The following is a 17,122-nucleotide window of genomic DNA, read 5'->3' as shown; positions in this document are numbered from 1 at the left end:
TTATTTTTCCTCTAAACAAAAATACTATAATTCAGAGAAGAATTCTAAAAGTCTCCAGATTCTGAAACGCTGGATTGAGGAAGTCTCTCAAGTTGCAGCTCACATCAGGGAAATTTTACCCTGCTAGCGATTCTAATCTAAGATTATTATCATCATCGTTTATTTATATAGTACTTACATATTACACAGCGCTTTCAAGAGAATAACGCATCATTCACCTCGTTCAGTGCCCCCCTGGAGCTTACGATCTAAATTCCCTAACACACACACAGACTAGGGTACATTTTCTTCAGAAGCCAATTAAACTACCATCATCATTTATTTTTATAGTGCCACCAATTCTGCAGCGCTGTACAGAGAATATTTCTGACTCGCATCAGTCCCTGCCTCACAGGAGCTTACAGTCTAAATTCCCCAACATACACACCCTAAAGGAGCATTTTTTTTTTCCAGCAGTCAATTAACCGACCAGTATGTTTTTGGAGTGTGGGAGGAAACCGGAGCACCCCGAGGAAACCCACGCAAACACGGGTGGAGCATACAAACTCCACACAGATAGTCAGAAACTATATACCTTTACCTCAGCCAACATAACACTGTTGTGATCATTTATTGTTAAAGAAACAAAAATTGATCTCTCCACCGAGTCCCTCCAGTTTGCAATTCCTATAATGTAAAGGATATTTTTCACCTACAAAGTACATTTTCAGTCACAAACCCCCCAGTTTGGGAGTATTAAACCCCTTGAATGCAGCACCGGATCCTCTCCACGGCTGAGGTTTGAAAAGCGAACAGCGCAGGTGCCCACTGGCAGTGTGTTAAGTCAAACGCAAACCACCACATACGTTTTACTAGCGGAAAAATTCTCCAGCCAGTCAGTGCGTTTTGGAGAGCCATAGGAGAGATGTATCCTGAGAAAAGAGTTGGGCCCCAGAAGCGCGTTACTCCGCTCCTGACATTAATTCAGCAAGGCAGTAGTTACAGGTTTTCCCCGACTTCCCAAATCCTTCTATGCCAAATTATTGTAGGTGAAATGACAATGAAACCCCAAGAGGGGCGGACACACAACAAATTCCCATTTCATGTACAAGGAGTCAAATTCTGCCTGGAGAAAAGAGGTCTTTCCCATGTCAGCCAACAAAATGGCTGCCCAGCCCTCCATGTGACAATGCAGCCAATCAAATCACTGAGAAGTAGTGACATCACTGAGGTACAGTTAATGTCACTAGCTCCTAGCGAATCGATAGGCTGAGTTTTGGTTGGCACAAAATGGCTGCCTCCACTTTGTATAGACGGCAAGGAAACTTTAAGTTCAAGAGAGTCTCAAGCTCGTCAAGTATCTGATCACTTTCCAAGAGCCAATCTGTTGTTCTATTTCTGCTCAGTCAGCTTAGGCTCCTAGATCTTGTGCCAGCCTGTCAGTGGAAATCTCCTGGGCCCGATCATCAGGCTCCCGGCAGGTTAGGGCAATTACGTTTTATTACTGGCGCTCATCATCAAATTATAGGGAGCTTTAGGAACCTGTCCCGACTTGTAATGTGCTTATTTTCTAATGCTTCAATTTGCACAAATTAAGAATCGTCACCGTTGACATTTCAGATTACGCTGACGAATAGGAGCTGACAGAATGAGGTGAAACGTCGGGTATTCATTTCGTGCGGATAAATGAACATGGAACTCTCTATCGTGGGGTCCTGGCATAAACTCCGACCAGGGTGTTATCGGTGTGGAGTTTGTACATCCTCGGGGTGTTTACATTTCCTCCCACAACCTAAAAACCCAACTGAGAGGTGAAACTAGCCCTTGTGTATGCGACTATGGTAGGGAATTAGATTGTAAGCTCACTGGGGCAGGAACGGACGTGAATGCATACATATTCTGGAATTGTACAGTGCTGCAAAATATGTTGCCGATATATAAAACAATGTGCTTCTACATATAAGAAAAGTGTTCGCATGGTAAAGGCAACGATTATACAATTTTTTTTAGGGGTGCTGTCCAATTGGGGTCACAATGGCTCCCACCACTTTGGGGAACCATTGTCCAACAATTCACATACTATTCAAAAGAAACACAGTAATACACAAATTAACAGATACGGTGCCAGATAATCCGCCAAACAATAATATACTTTGTTTTGTGCTTCGTCAACTAGAATGCTCATAAATTTTTAAATATTCAGTCTGAATTTACATTTTTATTAAAGAGATCCGGTCATGTAACCTATACCTAAAATTGCCACATTTCCATTACAACAATAAAACAATCTCTCTCTAAACATATATACTTGCTAGCCGGTAATCAGAGAATATTTATTTTATCGATTGCCGTCATCAATTCTGGTGAAGGAGGAGACAAACTTCTCGCTTCTATGCCCAGAAATATCACATCGAGGGCAGCTGCGATTACCAAAGCCAGCAGTGTCAGTCATTATGACACTGCTGGCTGATTGGCAGAACCAAACCTGCCATGTACGTAGACACATGGGACTTACGGGCAGCACGGTGGCTCTGTGGTTAGCACTTCTGCCTCACTGCACTGGGGTCATGAGTTCAATTCCCGACCATGGCCTAATCTGTGTGGAGTTTGTATGTTCTCCCCGTGTTTGCGTGGGCTTCATTCTTCTGGGTGCTCTGGTTTCCTCCCACACTCCAAAAACATACTAGTAAGTTAATTAGCTGCTATCAAATTGACCCTAGTGTGTATGTTAGGGAATTTAGACTGCAAGCTCCAATGGGGCAGGGACTGATGCGAGTTCTCTGTACAGCGCTGCGGAATTAGTGGCGCTATATAAATAAACGATGATGATGACAACAAAGATGCAATGTTGGGTGGTAACGAGAATGATAATTTTTAGCAAGATACAGTAATGTATTTTGTATTCGTTATAGCCACAGAATATACCGTATCCACTAGCAATGAACACAAGTATGAAATATGACAAAATGGCTGCGTTTCACTATATACTAGTAAATAAAATATAATTACACTCGTCACTGATCATAATGGAGACAAATAAAATATTTCTGAAGTGTAAGAAAAGAGATTTGCAACCTAAGTGTCATTACCAGAGAAATACCCAATACAGATATAACTGGTGGTTTAAGGACGTTGAAGCTTCAAGTGCAACGGGCACCGTTCCCACGAAACCTCTCTCTCTCGTCTGAAGTTATAAATATCACAGAGTGGTTGGTGGTTACAGGCGCGGTCCCTCGTCTTACCAGTTGTGCAAATTATAATTTGCAGTTTTAGGTATAGTACAAACCCTCCTGCTACAAGCTGACCTGGAACAACTATTCAGGATCAACACAGAACTTCTAATTTACGCAAAACGCGGAAACTTGTCAGACCAGAAAATATTTTACATTTGTGCAATACCAGCAAACGCAAAAAAATGCTGCTATAACCTGTATCGCGGAACACAACTAGATTTATAGACTTTGGGTTAGTTGTGAAACGCCCCAATAATGTGCTTTTGGGGAAATGGCACATGTTTCTCTCTCTTTATATATCTTTAGGCATTTAAACCTTCGGTGACCGGAGATTTCAAACTTCCCCTGAACAGAAAGTTGCAAAAGCCCTTGCAGCGGTGTGAGAAGAGAGCTGGCACCGCACACCTCCAAAATACTACACCATACAGGAGCGTTCTCTGTCCAACACCTCCATGATTAAATCAGTCTTCTCCCCTGGCAGGGGATCACCATACGCACAGCCATCTGGACAGCAAATTTGGTTCTTTTATACTCATTGGCCCCAAATCGTTATGCAATCAGCAATTCCAATCAACATCTGAAAACGTGGCCATCTAATGAACGTGATCTACCAGTACGTGGTCACTAAGTGATCGGAGCACGCACAGCGGACACGTCTGCCAAAGTAGACCAACGTCCGGTTACTCCATACGAAGGCCAAGCAACCAGATGGGCCCCAGAGCCGCCGTTTCATCCCTGGACCTCGCTGCACCCTCCTACTACCACTAAAAGCCTCATCTAGTGTCCTGTAACTTAGCGCACGAGGGTAAGAAGCCTTGACAGATATTAGATCCAGCTAATCGGTGTTTAAGACCACCCAACAGTACATGTTTATCCCACCTCCTCACACAGGGTTACACCAGGGGTAAATTTAGTAAACGTTTAAAAAAAGGAAAAAGTGGAGGTATTGCCCATATCAACCAACCAGATACTAGCTATCATTTATCTTATACACTCTAGAAAATGATAGCTGGAATCTGATTGGCTTCTATAGGCAGCACCTCCAATTTTTCCTTGTTTTAGAAGGTTTGTCAAGTCTACCCCCTGATGTAGATTTTATTGCAGTTAATGGCAGAATGTGAGATACTGAAGCATCTGGTAGTTTTCGAGCAGAACACAAAGTACGAGGGTAGCTGCACGGGCGGGGAAGTCTGGTCAATGCATAATCTACATATTACAGCCAGACTCCCAGCATACACTGTGGCCTTTCCTATCCCCATGTATCAAAGGGACAAAGCACAGGATTTGGGGGAATTACCGAAAATAAAGTTTAGAACAGTAAGAATATTGTACATTTACAGACCTTCACGGGCATAACCCAAATCCTAATACTTATTTTGTTATACTGCGTTTCAAACCTAGGATGAACTATACAGTCTACCCATTCCTTAAAGGGGATCTCCACCTCCAGAGACTTCTATCACCCAGGAAGTTTATTGTACCATAATTGCCCTTCGATAAGAGAACAGATCTGCTCTGTGGATACAATTTTATCCAATGCACGCCCTATTTTTCCAGATGGAACTGGAAAAGGTGGTAAATTTTATTCGCTTTGCACGCCGCTTGTCTGCCAAGTTTGGAAGTGTTAATAAAGCTGTGGCCAAAATAATTTTACCAAATACTTGTCTCAGAGTCTTTCTTATTAGTTCACTGCGGGAGACGCCGGTTGGTCGACCTATATCCCTTATAGAGATTTTTAGTCCGTTTATAAAAAACCAAAGGATACGATGAGCTTTGGAACGATAACATGATCATTGGAGCATACACACTAATGCGATATCGGACAGAACGGTTGTTTATCGTGTGATTGGCCCGAGAATCGGGTGAAAAACCCTGTAGTGTGTACCCAGCCTAACAATCTTACAAGCGTCCTACATTGTGCCCTCGTTGCAAACGTCTTTGCCCCATGTCAGATCAACACCGTCGTGTGTGAAGCCATAATGTGTTTTTTGTAACTTACGAGATTGAAAACGAATCGGATGGTAACATTTGCAGCGTAATAAATTACAAGCTGAGCTTCAGACATTATGCTTGTTCTATAATGCACAAGGTATTGTCCAATAAAGCAATAAAACTGCAACAGAGAAACTGATAATAGTTATATTGAACATACCAAAACGTACACACACACACACACGTTACTGTATTTTCAGTTTCATAGGGAATTGTATCCAATGTCACTGGCAGAATTTTCCTTTATATATGCAGTTGTATGAGGCCTGCCCTAAACCCACCACTGGCATTTCTAAAATGACCCCACAGTCACTTCTCCAAGGTTCTTTGGCTATAACTAGATGTAAATTCCTCACCAGATGGTACCACAACTTGTCTGCACAGCTAAATAACACACGCACTGTTACATGCACATTTTACAAGCAAGCAGTAACTTTCCATTTCTCGTAAAACTGATGACAGTAAAGACGGACCGTGTGCTGTAAATAATCCTTCACCCATTTCAGAAATCTGCCAGTCTGTCTAGTTCGTTGCAGACAACGTGAAAGCTTCATCATGAAGATTTTTTTAAAGTTTAAATGGTCACAGAGGCAAAGTTACCCAAGTATTGCAAACCGTGACAGTGACTAAACCAAGCAGAGCCCAGTCTAATAGAGGAAAGGGGGGTATTCAAGATAATATATTAATGACAATGGATAATACGATCAATTTACTATCAGCTTGAGGGGAAGAAAAAAATGGAGTAGCCGAAAATTGGCGGGCAAAAGTGCCCTTACCTTTTATAAATTTCGTGCCACAGGTACCGCTAATATGCCCCACCACTTTTCTGCTAAACCACTCCCCTATTCACACCAAAACGTACTCTGCATTCAACGGGATGGCTCTCACTCGACTGAGCAACGTTATTGCAAAATCTTATTTCAAATAATGTTTACATTAGTCCCTCTAGTACAGCGATGGACTTCAGGGACCAAAAGGGTGTCTCTCTAACTTTCAAAGGAGCCACACAACACCCTTAATCTCAGTAAAGGGTTAAAACAATACATTAATCAAAGAAAGACATCTATATCTAATCACATATCAGCAGATATTTACAAAAACAGTGTTAGAAGTACCTGGCCCCCTATTTACCAAAGGACGAAAATCTGTTTTGGAGATAGGACTTGGACTTGTTTTGCTACAGTTTAAAGTATTTTTCTGTTTCCAACATCTCTACGTTGCTCCGATACAGTAATGGGCAACCGGATACAATTATCTAATCTTCAGAAGGGCCATACCTAGTCTCGGTAGTAAGTTAAATGAATACATTTAATCAAAGACAGACAATGACTGTAATAACATATCAGCAGCATTTCAAACAAGTGTTACAAGCTATAACAAACAGATCGGAGATATTTCAGTGCTGGTAAGGGTGTTCTGGAAAATGTAATTGGTTCTGAGTTCTGAAAACGCTCAAAAACCTAGTATACAAATTGCTGTTAAAAAAAAAAAATAAATAAATAAAAAAATCTAAAATTAAAGCAATGATTTCAGGAATGATTAAGAAATGTATCGTTTATAAACTCTTTTTTTTTTTTTTTTTAATTAAAAAAAAAAAAAAAACAAAGACAAAAATATATATTTAGGACATTAAAAAAGTGATTTCATATCCCCTAGCTGATAAGAATTTATGGCATTTTTTTTTTATTATTCATGTTTCCGCTGCATTCTGGTTGGAAAAAAAAAAGACTATATATTAAATGTTTGTAATCTACTTGTTAGCTGAAACAACTTTAATGTATTAATGGAGTTTAGGAGGCTAATCAGATCTTTTACATACACCTTTTTCCCTAACCTATTCCGAACAGCACATTTTATTGAAACTGAACGAAAGCACCAGCATCAGCATTTTTTTAAGCTTGGACAATATTTGACTTCCTCCAATAATCATTGATCTGACAAACAAGAGAGACCTATTAAAAAGTTTACAGAGTCCAGTGACCCAAAGAAAAATAAAGTTAAACTTTGGCATTAACCGCGTTGACCTTAAATAACGTACCTTTTTTCTTGTGGAGTCGTTCTTTAACAGACAGGATCTAGACAGTGATAGATATCCACCAATAACCTGAATTTCATCCACGGTTGGGTATCGCTTTTTGAGCAGTAACCCAAGGTCGGTGTATGGAGCCTCAGATCCATCGGAAGATTTCCTTTTGGACGTAGCCTCATCATCATCATCGTCGTCCACCAGTGGACTTCTGAAGGCCTCCTGCTCCGTAACCGGCTTCCTCTTGGGTACAACAGTAAATGTATTGCTTCCCTTGCCGTGAACGGAGGACAGGGGAGCATGAGGTCGATATGAGGTTGTTGAGGAGTCCGTGGTTTTTAAAGCAGGTTTGGCCTCTTTCTTTACCCCTTGGTCCTCAATATTGACTATGTCATCTATGTTGGTGACCGGTATATCGGCTTTAACAATGTCCTCATGTAGGTTTGTAACCGGTACAGTCAAGACGTTCACATCATCTCCTTGGTGCGCGCTACTGAAATACTCAAACTTAGCTCCAGGGTCAGTAAACGAAAGACTTTCCGTGGAAGAACTGGACGGCAAAAGGCCACTTTTCCAGTCGAAATCGGAGAGCGAGGGTACATTGGACGCTTGTACCGTCATGGAATTGACAGTCCATTCTAACCGGTCATCACCGTTGACGGCGACTTCTTGAAGCTTAGTAGATGCAGGGCCTTCGTTGGACCATTTGCCATTCTTGGCGGAGTCTGTGAAATCTACTTTGGGACCGTTAACCGTGGAAGCACTATTTTTCACTTTTGGCTTTTCGTTGATTGAGTTTTGCACCACGCTGCCTTTCTTCGGTGGTTCAGAAGGGGCCTGCCTCTTCTTTGGAATAAAAACGAAAGAGTTTTTAGATTGCATTCGGATGTTCGCAAGGGCTTTTGCTTGAATATCGTCATCTGGGATGCTATTGAGATCCGGCTTGGGAGCAGGTTTAATCTCAAAAGAGTCATTACTACTGGTGGAAGAGGAGACTTTCAATTGCTGGCTAGGAGTGGCACTGGTGAAGGCCTGGTCACAGTGGTTGTGTAAAGAAATTTCTGACTGAGTGGCACTGGATTTGGGAGGGCTGTTCGTTTTAGGGTTCTCCACCTCAGACTTTGGCTTCCATGTCTTGGCGCCTTTGGGGATCTCATTAGAAGAATCACTCGAAGATGGCACTAGACCACTTCCCTCTGAGGGACGCTGGACTTTGGTACCTCTAGGTCGCTTGCTCTTGGACAGAAGATCTTGAATTTTAATTGAACTACCTGCCTTTGAGTTTAGGTCAGAGGGGTCAACGTGACCATTGGTAAGAAGAGGTGGATCTGTTGTTTCAGGTCTTGCCTTATTAGCAGATGCAGCTTTTGGGTTGACTATCATGGTGTTGCTACCAGTCTTCTGAGCGACATTCATCAGTTTCAATAAGGGAAGGTTGTTGCTCGTGTGCCCAGCTTCAAACTTCTCCCTGAACGTGGCCACAATGGGCGAAACACATTTTTCATCGGTGGTAATCTCATAACTGGGGGACAGTGGTCCTTTAAAAAAAGATGGGGATGGAGGGGTATTGGAGACTGGTGAAGTCACCGGGCTGGAGGGCATTTTCTGAAACTGACCAGGATCGGGCAGAGAATGGACAACAGGCTGCTTGGAAGGAAGCCAGGAGGGGTTGTTTAGGGGAAAGCGTTTACTATCCTCATCCAGCAAAGAGGCGGACGAAGGGGAGATGTCTCCGGACCGCTTGGGCACTCTGTTCTGGGGGACTTGGCCATGCCGCTCGGCGGTTGGAGGTTTTGGCAACGAGGGAGGCTTGCAGTCTCTCTCCAGTAAGTTCTCCCAACTCCTGGACCTCACCGGCTTACCGTGTCCGTGGTCAAACTTTTCCATCAGTCTGCTGACCCTGCCGGCCTCCTCCAGGACCTCGCTGTGCTCCAGAGACTCGTTGTGAGGGGGCGCTTGTACCCGCTTAGGGGGGTCCTGTGCCTTCTTGTGGGGGTCATGGGCCTTCTTAGGAGGCTCCTGAGCCTTCTTGGGGGGGTCCATAACCTTTCTGTGGGGGTCCTGAACCTTCTTAGGTGGCTCCTGAACCTTTCTTTGGGGGTCATGAGCCTTCCTGGGGGGCTCCTGAGTGTTCCTGAGGGGCTCCTGAGCCTTCCTGGGGGGCTCTGGCTCGTAGATGACCACCTCAGAGGCCCTGATCTCGGTCACCTTGCTGCCCCTCTTGGCCAGGAGCTCCTCCACGGGGTCAGTGTGGGGGGTGGGCTGGTTGAAGTATCCGGGGTCGGACTCTATGATGATGATGTTCTCGGCGCGGATGGTGCGGATCCCGGGCACGTTGCCGTACATGTCCAGCAGGTGGCGGATGGGGGACGTAGCTCTGCCCGGGTGGTAGTTCTGCGGCCGCCGGCGCCGCCGCTCCTTCTCCAGCCGGATGAAGGGGTTGTCGTGGAGCGGCCCCAGGCTGTCCTGCAGCACCATCCGCTCCGGGCTGCCCTTCCCGGACGGGGAGCGGGTCCTGCGGCTCGGGGACCCGTCCTTCCCCCGGGAGAGCGGAGCCGCGGCACTGGCCATCTTCGCCCGCTTCCTCTCCAGGACCTCCAGCTTCCAGGCCGGCATCTTCCCCGGGTGCGGCTCCAGCCGGGCCCAGCTGCTCGTGCCGCCGCTCACCGCCATGCTCGGTGCGGGGGGATCTCCGGTACTGTGCTCAGCGATCTGCCCGCCGCGCCGCCCGCAGCACCTAACTGAGGGAGCCGGGCTCCGGGAGCTGGTCCTGTCATCCGAGGCCCCGCCCCTAGAGCGGCGTCATCACACGGGACACTCCCACTGGTACCTGGTCCTGTCATCCGAGGCCCCGCCCCTAGAGCGGCGTCATCACACGGGACACTCCCACTGGTACCTGGTCCTGTCATCCGAGGCCCCGCCCCTAGAGCGGCGTCATCACACGGGACACTCCCACTGGTACCTGGTCCTGTCATCCGAGGCCCCGCCCCTAGAGCGGCGTCATCACACGGGACACTCTCACTGGTACCTGGTCCTGTCATCCGAGGCCCCGCCCCTAGAGCGGCGTCATCACACGGGACACTCTCACTGGTACCTGGTCCTGTCATCCGAGGCCCCGCCCCTGGGGCTGCGTCATCACACGGGACACTCCCACTGGTACCTGGTCCTGTCACATGAGGCCCCGCCCCTGGTCCTGCGTCATCACACGGGACACTTCCCCTCAGGCCTCTGGTACCTGGTTCTGTCACACGAGGCCCGCCCTCAGTGCTACATCATCACATGGGACACTCCCCCAGGGCTCTGGTACCTGGTCCTGTCACCCGAGGCCCCGCCCCTGGTTCTGCGTCATCACACGGGACACTCCCCCTGAAGCGGCCCGCCCTCAGCGCTACGTCATCACATGTGACACTCCCCCAGGGTTCTGGTACCTGCCCTGTCACCCGAGGCCCCGCCCCTGGTTCTGCGTCATCACACGGGACACTCCCCCTGAAGCCTCTTGGAGCTGGTCCTGTCAGACGAGGCCCGCCCTCAGCGCTACGTCATCACATGGGACACTCCTCCAGGGCTCTGGTACATGGTCCTGTCACACGAGGCCCCGCCCCCGGCGCTGCGTCATCACACGGGACACTCCCCAGGACCTGCTATTGTCACACTAGACTCCGCCCATGGGCTTACGTCATCACACGGGACACTCCTCCCAGGGCTCTGGTACCTGGTCCTCACACTAGACCCCGCCCTTTCCATCTTACGCCTTCACATATGACACGCCCAGAGCCGTCATCGGGGGGAGGGGCGGTACAGGTGTAATGGGCCCGGACACACCCCTCCATCACTAATAGGCTGGAGGTGCGCGGCGAGAACAAGGTGAGTGTAATGGTAATAAGTGTACTGGAGACATGTACTGGGGAGGGGGACAAGTACTCTGCAGGGGCAGGGGGCATCTTAACAACATTATGACCCCAGTGCACTGTGGCTCTTACTAACACAGTGTTGGCTAACCTGTGACACTCCAGGTGTTTGTGAAACTACAAGTCCCAGCATGCTTTGCCAATATATAGCAGCTTATTGCTGGGAGGGTATGCTGGGACTTGTAGTTTCACAAACACCTGGAGCAGGGGTAGGCAACCTGCGGCTCTCCAGGTGTTGTAAAACTACAAATCCCAGCATGCCTTTCCACCTATCTGCTGGTTATCTACTGGCAAAGCATGCTGGGACTTGTAGTTTCACAACACCTGGAGAGCCGCAGGTTGCCTACCCCTGACCTGGAGTGTCGCAGGTTAGCCAATACTGTACTAACACAACCACTCACAGGAATATAAATGTAAATTATTCATAAAATTAAATTTATATTTATTGTTACTTGATAAAAAAAAAAGTCATCGTTTAAAGATTAAAAAAACATTTAGTACTACAGAGATTAATCCACATAAACGTTTTTTTTTCTGTTTCCCCCTTCACCCTGGTTCGGGTCTCCCTCAGTATCACACACTGTCTCCATTATTCTCCTATATGTTCCCCTTCACTTATCTTTCTATCGCCTTCTTCTCTTTTTTCTTTCTTCCTCGCTTGATTGTCCGTCCCCTCCTGGCTCCTCTCGGTGCTGCGCTCCTCATGTCTGGCGTGATGACGTCACACCCAACGTTCAGTGTGACCGCAGCGGGGAGGAGGGGAAGAGGGAGGGAGGGAGCTGGATTGCTGCCGTGTGACTGCAGAAAGGTAAGTTTTTTTTGTTTGTTTTTTTTGCTTTAATTACTTCAGAGCCCTGGCTATGGGGCCCCTATGTATGTGGGACCCCTGGGCATTTGCCAGTGTGCCCAATAGGAAAGACAGCCCTGAGGGGAGGGGGTCATATACCATACTGAGGAGAGGGGAAGGGGAGAATGTACCATGCGCAGGGGAGGGGGCCCATGTACTAAGGAGAGGAGTCATGAACTGTGCGGAGGAGATGGGGGCATGTTCTGAGTAGAGGGGGATATGTACGGTGCAGAGGGGACGGGGACAAGTACTGAGGAGTGGAGAGGGGGGCATGTACTGTGCAGAGAGGAGGGGGACAAGTACTGAGAAGAAGGGGACATGTACCGTACTGAGGAGAGGAGTAGGGGGAAAGTACAGTGCGGAGGGGGGCATGTATCGTTTGGCGGTGAGGGGGGCATGTACCGTGCAGAGGCATTGGAGCTGTAAAGAGAATATTTGTCACTCGCATTAGTCCCTGCCCCATTGGAATTCACAGTCTAAATACCCTAACACCCACCTTTCAGGCTATACCACCAACAGCATGTCACCTAGGGGGGATTATAGTTACTAACTTAGCATGTGAGTCATGAGGGCAGAGTTTTATCTCCCTGCTCCATCTTATCTACTGGCGTCACCGTCCCCGTACATCTTACTGGTCGGCAACAGTGACAAACAGGAGGGTGGCAGAAGGTAAACGGCACTGCGCCAACTATATTGGGTATATTGTAGTGTGGCCCCTCTGCTGGGTGGATGGGTTCATTTTTTTGTCTCCTTAACAAATCCTCAAGTTTTCAATTATTAAATTAAAATTAAAACTTGTCCACTTTAAACAAAGAAATTCTACCTGCAAACTGGGTAGAAATTTGCTTCCGATCTTGGCATGAATGTGCTGCAAAATGGCTGCTGGCTCGGTACAACCTTGTATATTATAAATGCCTCCACTATGAGTGAGTGAGTAAACTTTGGTTGGGGTACTTGCTCTTCAGCATACTTAAGTTAATCTATCACTATTTAATTAATTAAATAATGGTTTATTTTTACATTTTTTGAACTTTTTTTTTTTTTCTAATTGGATAAAGCCATGCCCAGTAACACGCCAGACGGTTTTCACACCACTCTTCCGGCGCCAGATTCAGGGACTGAATATAAAAATTATGTTGGCGCCATTCACGGCGGAGCAGAACCATGGAACAGAGAAGGGCAGCCCATGCGATGTGTAACCAGTGAATCTGCATCATTTGGGGGAACACATTATCACACGCGCACCAGTGCTTACCCACTCATGACACCTACACGGACAAAATATACTTCTAGGGCTAGATTTACTAAACTGCGGGTTTGAAACAGTGGAGATGTTGCCTATAGCAACCAATCGGATTCTATCTGTCATTTATTTAGTACATTCTACAGAATGACAGCTAGAATCTGATTGGTTGCTATTGGCAACATCTCCACTGTTTCAAACCCGCAGTTTAGTAAATATACCCCCTAGTTACAAAATCAGAATCTGACTCCGAGAGAGAGTTTGAGGGTAACCCTGTTGGGGCGCCTGGAGAACGTAAAACGCTTTCCACAACTCGCGTTAAGGAGGAGTCCTTTTCACATTCTACACCCCATTTTTACAGCAACTGAATGTTCCTCTTTGCGTAAAGAAGGAACCAGACTGGGACGATGAAGAACACTTAACAAATACTAGAGTTTTTACCCCTGCAAAGCTTTCACAGACAGAATGTAAAACCGTTGAGGTTAAAGAGGAAGCCATGTCTTCTGTTGAAGGAAGTCTTACAGACATTGCAAACTTAACTGGTCCAGATTATACCGTCTAAATACGTGGCCAAGCTTCACTACAGCAGTGACCGCACTAGAAAGCAAGCAAATACAACTGGCCAATTAACTGCTACAGCAGAGGCAGTACTTAACCAATCAGAGTGCCAGAAACATTTTGCAAGCAAATAAGATCTTCTTACACATAGAGCAATTCACAATGATGATAATGTTTAACACGACTCGTTGATGTATCTGGTCTTACAGAACAACAGAAATCCATATAACTATTTAAATGTTCTTATTGCGGGAAGTCGTATAAGCATGAAACTCATTTTAAAGCACATCTGCAGATTCACAGAAGCCATAAACCATTCTCATGCAACGAACGTGGGAAATGTTTTATCTGGAAATCAGAACGTGCCGCTCACCATAGGATACACGGAGAAAACCATTTGCTTGTTCTGTCTGTGCTATGAGGTTCACCACCTGCTCTAATGTTACTGTGCATGAGAGAAATCATACAGGGAAACAACCGTTTGCATGTTCTGAATGTGGGAAATGTTTTACAAACAGTTCAGGACTTCATAGACATAAGAGGGTTTTTTACGTACATAAGAGGATTCACACCGAACTGCGATCCTACACTTGTATTCGTTGTGGGAAATGTCTTGCTAGTCAATCAAATCTTGTCAGCCATGAGAGGGTTCACACAGGAGAAAGGCCAATTTCATGCTCCCAAGGTGGGAAGCGTTTCAACTATAAGACAGGTCTTGTAGCACATCAAAGAATTCACACAGGTGAAAAAACACTTTCATGTACTGAGTGTGGAAAGTGTTTTACGGGTTGGTCAGGGAATACATCGCACCAAAGGATTCACACAGGGGAGAAGCCATTTGTATGCTCAGAATGTGGGAAATGTTTTACTGCCTATGCAGGACTCATTACACATAGAGACCTTCTTATAGGTAATACACTATTTTAATGTTGTCACGGGCACTAGGAGTTCTGCCCAGGATTCACCAGTTGATAATGCTTACCAGAGGGGCGGGGTTTACACAGCGGTCCTCTGGCAGTAGGGTGAATAGTAGGAACGTATATAACAGCAGATGGAGAGAGAATGCCAATGGAATAGATGAGAGTCAGTGATTTGCAGCTATATTGGTAGGAGAGTCAGCGACTTGCAGCTGTACTGGTAGGAGAGTAGAGTAGACGTGAACAGGTGCAGGTAGGTAGCGGGAGAGTCAGTGGTCTGCGTATAGCAAGTTGTACCACTGCTGTGAAGGGAAGACTTGTCCAGGTGCAGGTAGGTAGCGGTACAGTCAGTGGTCTGCGGATAGCAAGTTGTACCACTGCTGTGATGAGGTGAGGACTTGTCCAGGTGCGAATAAGTGGAGGAGAGATAAGAGTCTATAACTGTATAAATACAATTGGAGAGTAGAGGAGCTAGTCCCAAACATCTATGCAGCGTCACAGCTAATAGTCTATAGCGGGTATGTATATCGCTGCTGAGTAGAGAAGCTTGTTCAAACAGATATGCAGCTTAACAGCTTATAGTCTATAGCGGGTATCATCATCATCATCATCACCATGTATTTATATAGCGCCACTGATTCCGCAGCGCTGTACAGGGAACTCACTCACATCTGTCCCTGCCCCATTTGAGCTTACAGTCTAAATTCCCTAATATAGACACACACATACAGACAGACAGACAGACAGGTAGAGACTAGGGTCAATTTTGATAGCAACCAATTAACCTACTAGTATGTTTTTGGAGTGTGGGAGGAAACCGGAGCACCCGGAGGAAACCCACGCAAACACAGGGAGAACATACAAACTCCACACATATAAGGCCATGGTCGGGAATTGAACTCATGACCCCAGTGCTGTGAGGCAGAAGTGCTAACCACTGAGCCACCGTGCAGCCATGGATACCGCTGCTGAGTAGAGAAGCTTGTCCAACGAGGATATGCAGGCACAGCAGGAGAGCTGAGAGACTGTAGCGGGTATGGGAACCGCTGTGTAGCACACTTGTAGGGATAGGGGCTAGACCCACATGAAGCCAATTCAAGTATCTAAATGTTAACGGCACAAAGCTACTGGGCAGCACGGTGGCTCAGTGATTAGCACTTCTGCCTCTCAGCACTGGGGTTATGAGTTTGATTCCCGACCATGGCCTTATCTGTGTGGAATTTGTATGTTCTCCCCGTGTTTGCGTGGGTTTCCTCCGGGTGCTCCGGTTTCCTCCCACACTACAAAAACATGCTAGCAGGTTAATTGGCTGCTATCAGATTAACCCTAGTCTGTGTGTGTGTTAAGGAATTTAGACTGTAAGCCCCAATGGGGCAGGGACTGATGTGAGTTCTCTGTACAGCGCTGCGGAATTAGTGGTGCTATATAAATTGATGATGATGTGTGCCGCATTTGTGTCAAAACTTTCAGGAAGATGGTGATGTCAAATGCAACAAAGTTTGTAAATCCAAATATAGGGTACCCCCATTATCATTGTAACAACAAGAATTATACGTACACCAAAAATAACAAAATGTCACGTAAGCTATTATAGAATAGGGATTATAGGAAAGAAAGGTCAAACAATGCCAATCATAGTAACTAGGTAATGTGCCACTAGAATATTTTATTAATTTGTCCATTCATATATACAATAGAAAAATATCAAATAAAAACATTGAGTTAGTATTTGAGGGCTATTTAATGTCATTGCTCAAAAGTGCAACTCTGCATTAAAAGCAAAGCAGCCAATCAGACTTTTGTTTTCATTGTCTAACCTGCACCAGATAAGTACAAGCTAATTGCTGATTGGTTGCTATGGTTTTAGTGCCTATTTGCAGATTTTGAGCATGGTTCGTAAATAACCTTTTATCTCTCTGTTTTATTGCTTTGTAATCATGTGTGCTGGTCGACTAGTCTTATACAAATACAGCTAGGTCTCACTTTATGATATATATTGCTCTATGCCCTAATACAGCCAGATGTAGGCTATCTAGGATATAGACCACGCTATCAGTCAGTTATACCACTTTCATACTGCTACCCCGGCAATATCCCGGGTTTTTCAAGGCGGGTTTTTGCAGGGGCTCGGAGCGTCCCAGCTCAGAAACACCATTCATACTGCACCTCGGACCCGGGACTTTCCCGGGTTGACCCCATTCATACTGCACGAGTCTGTGCCCTGGCAATTTGTGGGAGTCATCACCAGAGCAGTTTTCATTGGCTGAAAGCTGGAATATGAAAAAAAAAAATCTCCTCCTCGCTTCTCTCTCTTCTCCTCTCTCCTCTCTCCTCTCTCCTCTCTCCTCTCTCCTCTCTCCTCTCTCCTCCTCTCCCCTCTCCTCTCCTCTCCTCTCCTCTCCTCTCCTCTCCCCTCCCA

At 46.0% G+C, this 17,122-nt stretch overlaps 1 protein-coding gene across 1 annotated transcript in view; it reads right to left on the bottom strand.

The window, feature by feature from the left end:
• TPRN (taperin) overlaps window positions 1-10,092 on the bottom strand; it is a 39,939-nt gene extending 29,847 nt beyond the window's left edge. The window contains exon 1 of the mRNA XM_075185471.1: window positions 7,243-10,092. Within this exon, the coding sequence (XP_075041572.1) occupies window positions 7,243-9,903 (2,661 nt within the window). The 5' untranslated portion in view covers window positions 9,904-10,092. The remainder of the gene's footprint in view (window positions 1-7,242) is intronic.
• Between the last annotated feature and the right edge of the window lie 7,030 nt (window positions 10,093-17,122).

Source organism: Mixophyes fleayi, chromosome 9, assembly GCF_038048845.1.
Source record: "Mixophyes fleayi isolate aMixFle1 chromosome 9, aMixFle1.hap1, whole genome shotgun sequence".
Lineage (NCBI taxonomy): Eukaryota > Metazoa > Chordata > Amphibia > Anura > Limnodynastidae > Mixophyes > Mixophyes fleayi.
The sequence above is the reverse complement of the archived record's forward strand: the minus strand, read 5'-3'. Positions and strand labels throughout refer to the sequence as shown.